General features: G+C 27.6%; 1 protein-coding gene across 1 annotated transcript in view; it reads right to left on the minus strand.

The window, feature by feature from the left end:
- The window catches only part of LOC119685720 (glutathione S-transferase S1), a 28,982-nt gene extending 23,114 nt beyond the window's left edge, over positions 1–5,868 (minus strand). Inside the window, exons 1-2 of the mRNA XM_038100079.1 lie at positions 5,668–5,868; positions 35–153 (exon numbers count right to left, since the gene is read on the minus strand). Of these exons, the coding sequence (XP_037956007.1) occupies positions 35–137 (103 nt within the window). The 5' untranslated portion in view covers positions 138–153; positions 5,668–5,868. The remainder of the gene's footprint in view (positions 1–34; positions 154–5,667) is intronic.
- Positions 5,869–11,084: the final 5,216 nt, after the last annotated feature.

Consider the following 11,084-nt stretch of genomic DNA (forward strand, 5'->3'; position numbering starts at 1 on the left):
TTAAAGTAAAAGAGCGTGTATGTGTGCTTAATTGGTTCAGCTGGTTCAGCGGGTTCAGCTGGAGCTGCTGGGGCCTCTCCCTCGGCTGGTGCGGCGGGTGCCTCCTCTGCTGGTGGTGCTTGAGCTTCATCTGCCATTTTTAATTGGTTTCAACTGTAAGAGTTTAAGAAAATATTTCTGTTAATAATTCTAATAAAAATATTTGTTCACATTTTTTTTATGTTTTGAAATGTAGCAAAGAGATAAGAATTTATAGCTTTACGACAGTTTATCATAGAACTTAAACGTGCTAAATTGATAACCTGATAATTTTACCATAAAGTGTTAGCACTTTTTTTTCGTTTTGGCCATATATAGCAAGCATGCTTGCTTTTTTTGCTACGTAATTGTCAATCAAGTAGAGAACCTTATATGGCATTTGTTTGCTTGTTAGGTATGGTTTTGTTATCGCTAGATTTATTCTAGTTCCTGGACTTATCAGTAGATCTCTCAAGCAAACACATATTTTGAAAGTTTTGTTGAAAACGGTAGGTTTATCAATTCAACATGAATTTTAATAACAAAATTATTAATATCAAAATATTAATTATTAATAGTAATAAAAATTATGTGCTTGCATTCTTTTAGAAAACGAAAAGAAAACAAGCAGGTTTTGTCAAGTAATTAGTGGGCTTAGTATAAGTACGGTGAGAATGAAGGTTTGTTTTTGAGGACCTTAAAAAAAATAGTTATTTCAATAATACTCTGTTATCAAAATATTCCTTTAAGGATATGGTATACAGAGAGTCATATGACAAATAGTCACGGCAATTTTACGCTCTTTTTGGTCAAGACCAAAAGTCATGTTATACGGAAAGTCATATCAGAATAATCAATTTTCCATTTTTATTATCATTTTGGCATTTTTTTGTGTCTAAATTGAAAATATATTTATTTTATTTTTGTGCAAATATGCTAATATATTTAGATAAAAATACACATGTTTATTTTAAATATGCGCAGATTCTAAACAGTGTTACTGAGCAACACTGTTTTGAATGTGACGTGACACAGAGAGCCTCGTCACTGTGATCAAATTTAAAACTAAACTTCTCTCTTTCTCTCATTTTTGATTTTTTAAAATACACTGAAAACAAGAACCATTTTAAATTTGACGTGACCATGACTCTATATAAAAAGGCTCTAAGGATTTTATATGCTTTTTAATTCATGGGTCTGAATTAACTTTCGTTTTAAAACCTATTTTATTAGAAAACTTCCTATATACAATGCAGGAAATATCAGGATAAGACATAATTGCAGGACTACTTGGTATCCCAAAACAATTGAAAATTTATATTAATTGAAAGTGTATTTCATATGATCGCCTGATTTATATAAAATCATTAAAATAATTGTAGTTTTATATAAGTTAATCTATTTGATATTTTGTGATTTTAGATAATAATTCCCTTTACGAAAAGTGAATTATTCACTCAGTTTGGTTGCTCATTTGAGGAAGTTGTGGGTCATTAAGCGAAGAATTCTTTTAGTCGACTTAGATCTTTCGTTTATCTACGTTACGAATCTTAAAGATATTTGCTGAATTGAGAATATCATAAAGAGTTAAGCACAAAGAAATTAAATTCCCAAATATGCAGATATCGTCTTATGCCTTTCTTTTTTATTATGTGCCATAATCAATTTTAATTAAAGTAACGGCAACGGCAATGGCAACGGCAACGGCAGCGGAAATGTGAGATATTTTTAATGATATTTGTAACGCTCAGCAAGTCTCGTCGCTATACGCCTGCTTATGTGTGTATGTGTGTGTGTGTGTGTATCAGTAGCCTTGTTATGCGCATCCTCCCACGAAACTGCACCCATTAAAAATATTTTTAAAGAAATTATTATCTTTCGCTTTAAATGAGTAATTGCTGCGAACTTGGCCACAGCAATTTGAGGTTGTCGAAGATACTTGAGCGATTGTGGAGCAGTAGACGACTACGACGACGACGACGACGATGAGAAAAGTATTTCAGCACGGAAACTGCATGGAAAGGGCGTTGGCGCTAATTTGCTGCTCCATTGATTTCGCGCGTAACTGCAATCGCGACACAGAGCCGCACTGCGTAGGATTTCTATTTGAAAGTCAACAGTGAAAACGCAACACAAGATTGGAAGCTAAAATAATCGACTAAGGTTTTATGTAGGCAGCGCAGTTAAATTAAGTGCAGTTAATATATGCATAAAATGTTTTTCCTACTCTCCTACTCTTACAGTTTTTAATACGGCATTTGTGCCGGCGAATTGACACTGAAAAAAGTAACCGGCAAATAAACTAGTTTAACTTGAATTCCACTGCATTTCGCAAAAATGGAAAACCAAAAAAAAAAAAAACCAGTCAAAAATTACGAACTAAAAGCGGTAGAATTGTTTTTGCTGGAGTGTATGTCAGATTACACCACTAAGGTGATCTTGTTTGGATTTTTGTTTAAGAAAGATTTTTGGTCCTTTTCACTCTTATTATTTCCAATCCTTCTGTCACTTTTGTACTTCAAAATTGTTACGTTGAATTTATACTGGTTTCTTTTTCAACTTTTTCTTCTTCTTCTTTTAAATATTTGCCTTCCATACTTTTTGCACGCGTTGCTTCCTTTCGCTGTTGGCAACTAGCCCATTCAGTCAACTACTTTCAGAGCTTTATTCCTTTTCTTATTATGCAAAATTGCTTCACTTTGTTGTTGCTTTTGTTGGTGGTGGTGTTGTTGTTGTTATTGTTCTTGTGTTGCGTTTGTTCTCAAATTGCAAACAACAAAACACAAAATTTCTTTTGCGAATTTGTCAATTAGCAAATGTTTTTTTTTTGATTACTTTTTTCTGCTCGCAATAGAAAGTTTAAAAATTTAAATTTAAATCTCAATAAAAGCAATTTGACTATAAATTTGCATAGTAAATTGTCGTAATTCGATTAAATTATATTTAATTGAATTTATTTATATTTTATGCTAAAAGCTTTTCAGTTTTTAGATATTTTTTTTTTAAGCAAACCGAAGCATTTTAAATGTGTGCGAAACGCTTAAATAGTTCAAAGCAAAAAAAAAGTTGAATAAAAAACACTTAATAATATTCGATTAGTTAATATCGGAACTATTTTTAGTTAATCGTTGGATTTTTCTTGGCAATTGGAGACCAACACATTTATTTTGTTAAATTATTTTATTTAATTTGATTTGGAATTTGTCGCAAACAAGTGGGAATGCAGGCATTTCGTTGAGAGGTGAGTTTGTTTAGTAGGTTTCTGGGTCAAGGACTACAGATGAATTGTTGTGTTAGAATGGAAGTAAGGCAGCTTGTTTTTCATTCTTACCGTAAGTAGAGTTAATATTATATTAATCATAAAGGATAATTGCTCAAATCGAAAGAATAGATGGTTACGTTTAAAATTGGGAAACAGGTCCTAGCTGGACTTGTTTCTACATTAATAATTCGAAATTAATCATCATCATAATTTAATAATTGTAATAATTTAATAATTTTAATATCTCAATAATTTAAGTTGTTTAATAATTATAGTACTAAAAATTCTAAACAAAATTATGTTAGGTGAATACTATTAGTGACAAATTCACTTTATTAAGGCCACTAGGATTCATTCTGCGATTGTAGGATTCTAGCTGACTTTCTACTAACTGCTACATTGTTTAGTATATTTGAGAAATTTGTCTATATACCTTATATATATTTGTTAGATATTGTAGAAAATGATGTTGCACATATTTTTCCGCAATCTTAAAAAAACTTTTAAATCATGTTATGACTAAACCATTTATAAAGTTTTTAATTTTGAATTTATTTTTAAAGGATATAACTAAACACATATCAAATCCATTTAGACCAATAAGATCTGTTAAGTGGTTGCATGATGCTAGTGAACTCTCTACTTCCTGCAAAAAATGGAATGATATTAAAAAACGTTGGTTGTTTATAATATGTCCTCCTGACATGAATTTTCTATTAATATTTAAGTCTATTAAATAACACTTAACCAGAATCACAAGTGTTTTAAAGTTAATATAAGTCAACCTTCGCACTTTGGCCCGAAAAAGTAGACACATTGCCATATAAAAGAAATTTCTTGATGTATGCTGGAGTTGCCCTTATTCTGTATCAACTATGGTACCGTTTTAATAAAGAGTACAATGTCTACAATATCTATAACAGGTAGACACTTAACAAAAGGAGAATGTAGAGTAGATAAAACAGCTTTAATAAGCGTTGGCTGATGACAGTGAAGACAAGTTAAATTATTAGTTTTGTTTTTCGCCTTCTACTTATGATAGTAGTTGTTGGAGTCTCTATTAATCGGCTCATAAAGCATTGTTTTGTTAAAACAGCAATTATTTTGGGCAAGGCGAATTCTTTTAAATCAAGTATATCTATTTTAGAAACAAGAACAAATAATTTCATAAATTAATCAAGATATAATCAAGATACAATTTGTATCGGAGATGTAATATTAATTGATATAGTTCGTTTCTTTTAACTACAAACAGTAATCAGAAGCATTTGTAAAGTCTTTTTTTCTTTTTTTAAGTTTTAACATTTTTAAATCATTTTTGATACAATTGAAGACAATTATAGAATTTTTAGATGATCATTCCAATATAAAAAAGTAATTATTTAATATACTGTGTAAGTCCTTTCCATTTTTTATTAACGCAAAATTTTATAGAATTATATTTCATGCTAGTACTATAATTTGGTTTATAAATATTTATATAATAAATGTTTTAAATATTCTTTATAAAATTGTTGCAACTTAAAAAGTTCTCAACTTAAATTGATATTTGAAAAATTATTATAATAGAAATCAAATTGTGAATAAATATAAATCATGAAATCTATAAAAACAAATTTATTATTTTTATTTATGGAATTAGTTAATAAGAAATTTGTTAAAAAAATGTACAAATTAAATTTCGAACAATTTTCTATTATTTCATAATCATTATGTAAATGATTCCTCATAATATTTTGTATAACTTCTCAGAAAAGATTTCACTTTTTTTTTAAATTTATATCCAGACAAAATTTTTTTTTAAAAATATTTAAAAAAAAATTAAATAATAATTTTAAAATTCACTTTATTTTGTATTTTAAAGAAAATTAACTGTATTCTTCTCTCCAATATTAAACAAAATCACATAGTTCCTTTATTAAATATTTTCAACAAAATTATTTTTAATTTTTTTAAAAATTAATTTAAAATTACACCATAATTTAGTTAAAAACTTGATTTTATTCGAAAATTTTTTTAAATCACAAAAATATTTTTTTTTTTAAACTATTACTCCATTTATAATAAAATAAAATTCACGTAATATATATTTTAGTAATTTATTCCATCTTATTTAAGGAAGGATCTACCTTTCTTCGTCGAGAGTGCAGCACCGTCTAAGTAAAAGTATCTCAAATAGCTTTTCTTTATATGTTGCATTTAAAAAAAAGAACTTTCCGAAATTAAATAATTTAAAATGACGATAATCGCAAAAAAAAAACAAAAAAAAAATAAATTTCTTTATCAATACAATTGATTACATCACGAACACTTTTTAATGTCGTAAATTTATGTTCATAGAAACTAAAATAAATCTCACACTTTTTTCAAGTTCTTAAAAAGCTTACCTTTTTTTTCAAGTTTAATGTACGAACGAATAAGATTTTCAAGTGTTTACTATAAACACTTTTCCGGCACAACAACACAAAAACTTATCAATTCTCGAACCACAAAAAATCTGATTAAACACTCTTCGAAAGACAAGAACACACGGTTTCAGCTAACTGGTTTCAACCCGCACAGCTACAGCTTTAATGAAAGCTCAGAAAAGACATAAATTCTACACCAAATGTCCGGCCTTTTATACAGTTTGCTCTCTCGAGTGGTGAATAACTTATACCGTGGTCAAAAGTGAAGTTGTGCTCTTCATTTACTCTTCATATTATTCTTAAGAAGTATATGAGTGTAAATGATAATGTGCGAGGAATGTCTAGTTTAACAACTTCGTATTCATAATGGCATTCACACGCTATTATGGTAATCCTTATTAAAACTACTAAATATATATAAATATATAGATAAGCTTTAAAGTTAAAGAAAAAATAATAAATAAAAATTAGTGTACTTATTTTATCTTTAAAACAACGTTGGTTTCTAAAAGCTAGTAAATAATTTTCAAGAAAATATAAATACTTATTTATACTTATTAATATTTTTTTAAGTAAATCTGTTTTTAGTGTTTTTGCTATACTTCAGTAAGCTAATTTCTTATATACTTTTGTTTTAATTAAATTTATGTTATTGTTATTATCATTTATTATTTCGACTTATTGCTCTATAAAAGATCTAAAGTTATTTCCGTTTCATTTAATATATTTTAATTAATTTTAATTATTATTATTATTATTATTATTATGATATATTATGTTCTAGTAATTATTATTTATTAAATATATTTCAAGATATAATAATTAATGTTTTAATAAAATTTTTTATATATTCTCCGATATAGCAATAATCAAACTTGAGTTCTTTTATTATTATTATTATGTTAAGCCTTTTTCGAGTTAGAGCATCTGGGCAGAGCCCCGGCCATCTCACAGACTAATTTGAGTATTTTTCATAATCTTCATTATTATTCAATGATTGATCTAAGATTTGCGTACCGCCCCGTGCGGTTAGTGATTATTCTGAGATTAGATAGTTAAGTAGGTAGGGCAGCTAAGTAGGGCAGCCTATCGGTTTTCACATATAGCTTCAGAGCTAGCGTCCCTTATCACCTCTTAAAGACCAAAAAGTAAATTAGCTGTCATCCCTCGTATAAATATGAGTGGAGGTATTATAAGTTTCGTTGAGTGCAAAAGTGTAAAGCGCAACAAAAAGGCGTGAATCACGTGTAGTTATAATACTAAATCCTTACAATTCCCAAAGAACTTTTATTAGAAAACTATAAATTTTACCCTTAATACCTTTGAAAAAAGTTTAAAATTTGTAAAACTGTAGGATTGATCCATATAACAGTTTTATACATACTATGATCTCAAAAAATGCACAATTAAGAGCAGTAACTCTTCATAATATAACACATACCACCTATAGTCAGTAATGTAGACACAATCATTACATATTATTTTACATACATTATAATAATATGAAGTTAACTATTTTATATATATAATACAACATAGGTTTTGAAGATTTTATTTGAGGAAAAAAATTTAGAACAAAAGACTTGTCTAGTGTATAGTAAAAACTAAATATATTTGATTACTTTCAGCTGGAAAACATATTACATTTCATGTTATATTATTATAATAAATATTAAATATTATGTTATATTTTGTCATCAAGTTTCTAACAAGATATTATCAACAAAGTGGTTCAATGACAATTGACAACTTGACCACAGGTTCAACTGGTTGGATATATCATATTAAATCAATTAAACCTAAGTGTGTTGTTTTCCTAATACGAAAAGCCAACGTTCACACGTTCTTATATATTTATGTGCTTACTCGTTAGTAGGATCTTAAGTAATTTAGTACAAGTATATCGGTTTCCAAATACAAGGATCTGACAATCACATATGCGTTCCTTTGAACTTATAATAAATGAGAATATAGGCTTGTACTATATTTTCTACTAAACTGATGTGATCAGCATTTGAATGCAAAACATATTTTCTACTCTTTTCTCTTACTTACTCTTAAGCTGTAAATTCTAAGAATTATGGTGAATACTATTTGCAGTTGTGGTGAAATTTTACTCTGCTGAGGAAATAAGGTGAATAAAAAAGCCTACGCAGGACAGGAAATACGTGATGTTGCAAAATTTTATATACTTAATATTATAAATATTAGTTCATATTTTTTAAAGTATAAATAATTTTTAATAATTAAGAATTGATGCTATGTTAAAAAAATTTCCTAATTTCGGGACATTGACTTAATTAGTTTTTGAAGGACATTCAATAAAAGGATATTTTGTCCTTTGTACACAATTACATTGAATTTATATAATGAAATTTGTTTTAATTGTTTAATTTGATATAATTTAAATATAGTTTTGTATATTAAAATACTTAAAACAATAAATATACGAGCATGAATAAAATATTTATAATGGGCGTAGGCCAATTTGCTTGATGACGAAATACCACATAAATCTGTGCTTATCAATAGAAATTCTTATTTATTATTTTATTTAAAATGCGTAAAATATTTTTAGACAAAAATAAACCAAATTTGTTGAATATGCAATTAATTTTTTTTTACAATGAAAAGATTTCAGGCTAATAGTTTTTTTTTGTTTTGTTAAGTAAATATTTAATTGCTTCTAAATTAAAGATCGCTCTTATTCGTGAATTTAGACGTTATATCTACTCGTATCTATTTACCTTCTTCAAAATAAATAGTTCAATATTTATAATTTAATGGTAATTGATTTGCTTAACGATATATGTAATTTAAACAATACTTTAATTTGCCGAGTAAATAAGAATTTAATATGTTTGTCAAAGTGGAACACTAAATTAAATTAAAATCGAAGCATCTTATAGTACCTTAAAGAAGTAAAAGTTTAACAGTTGACTTTAAAAATATTTTTGGAAACGAATTGGAATCTTCAATACAATAATTCAAAAATAATAATTTTTTACTAGTCATTTGTCCTGTCAAGTGGTGGTAGTTAATTTCAGTACAGTAAGGTAACGCAAACCGACACACCCAGGTTAAATTGGTTTGATGTGATACTACATCAAACCGGTACGACTCCTATTCAAATAATCAAATCCCACTGAGCCATTTTACTGATGACACATTGTTTGAAACTTTTTGCCATGACGTAGGATATTTTCCAGCTGATAGTAATCTTCATTACTATCAGTCATTATTTTTTTGCTATGCACAGGAACAGAGAAATTGTTCGATGGGGTATACATATCAGATAGTATATCTTAGTTAAAAAAATTTGTCTTAAGTTTTTATCACTAACTTTCATAGTGTTTTGCTAAGTTTATAGCAATATCTCAGCGATATATGATATATGATATATTGCCACATAATTAGACAATACCTTCTTCAACAATTAAAACAATTTTTGGATATAAGTTTTATACCCAGTAATATCCAAAAATATTTCTTGGGTAATACTTACTTCAATAGTGAAATAAATTTTGTTGTATAGGTTGTATGTTCAGTAAATACCATTCCGCGTGAAGTTCTGTAAAAAGCGTTTGCCTCTGATTTAATGAGCTATTCCACAAGACTGTCTTTCGCTTTGGGTAATGACTATTTCAACAATCTAAACAATTTTGCGGTAAAGGTAGTATGTCCGGTAATATCCAAGATTACTTTTACGTGATATCCCAGATAACTTTTGCCGTTGATTCACTTGATTATTCCACAAGATCATCTATAGAGAAGCACCTAAGAAAGCCAGATTTGGAAGAATTATACTGGCTCTCTACTTCCACTGGGGAAAGTAGACAATAATAGTATCTCACAAGATTGTCTTTCACCATAAGGCTTACCTTGATATAATTTTCCAAATCGTAGATAAATTCTCCTTTTATACTATATTTTATTGGCTTGTTTGGTATGTATGGAGTGAAACGACTATGGCCTCAAAAAGGCAACAATTATTCAGTAATAGTCACCGATTTATAAGGCATATCTATTCTTTCCAAAATTAGTGTTTATCATTACTTATAGCAAGATTCCTTGTAATTTTCACTTATCTTTATCTTAACTTTACGCTAATTTACGTTTTATTATTACAGAGTCTTTAAAATAGAAAATCCATCAAAAAGATCTCTTTATTGTGTATAGTATTTATTGTTAAACCATACAACTAAGTATGGATTATGTATTGTATATTATTGTACAGTCTATAGTATGCTTAGATCCACATTTTATATAGAGTTTATATTTTTTTTGTGAAAGTAGTTTGAACTGAACTTGTTCTGCAAAAAATAGAAATGAAAAAAATAGTAAAATTAATATGTGTATTAAATTTATAGATAATGAATCATAATAATTATATACATGTATATGTCTGCAATATTGTCCTTTACTTTATCTTTTTACAAGCTCTGTCGCAAAAATGTAGACTAATTAAAAAAAAATACAAATAAACATCTATTGATCTACTCAATATTACATCAATAAAAAAGGGTCAACTCCATTACATTGAATGACTACCTCATATTGTGCTTTTAGCCATACTATAATGTAATATAAGGGGTATAATGGTATACCATGGTATAGAAGCGAGGTTGACTCATGAACAACCGATATTTCGAATTTAAGATTATTAACTGTGTATATTGAGAAACACTGTGAAAAAAGCTTTGATATAAGCTGTGTTGTAAAAGCTAAGAATAATGATAGGTCCTACTTAAAACTCTATTTTTTATAAATCAATAGAACAATATTTTAGAAAAGTTTAAAATATAGTTACTGTCTTCATTTATGACGTTGCAATGGTTAAGTAAAAAGAAAGAAGCATTTTAAACTAAAGATATATATATTTACAAAAGTAGGTGTAATAGACATAAAACTGCTGCTAATGAAATCTATATTAGAAAGATCATGCAATCATATACTTATAGTTTGTTTATATGGGTTTTAAAAACAATCACAATATTGTTAATTTTATAATTGTAAGGAATTTATAAGTATGCTACAATATTAAGATCTCATGTGAGAAGTAGTTAATAAAAAATGAAATCCCTAAATATAGTCACTACTGATGTAATCTATATTGAACGTGGTCTTATTCAAAATTTCATCATCACGCGTAGTGTATATCTATATTGTCTATATTATTTTTTTATAAAATGTGTTTTTCTTTCAATGGAATGAACACATTTGTTTTTAATATCCAAGAATATTAGAAATTTAGCTTGAATTTTTGTAGTCACAGACTTTCTCATATTTCAATAAAAAACAGTGATGTGTAATATTCACAGCTGTATTTCATAACATTTGTAAAAAATGGAATTTTCTATATCACGCTATTATGAATTTCACAATTAAAATAAAAT

Source organism: Teleopsis dalmanni, chromosome 2 (assembly GCF_002237135.1).
Source record: "Teleopsis dalmanni isolate 2A chromosome 2, ASM223713v2, whole genome shotgun sequence".
NCBI lineage: Eukaryota > Metazoa > Arthropoda > Insecta > Diptera > Diopsidae > Teleopsis > Teleopsis dalmanni.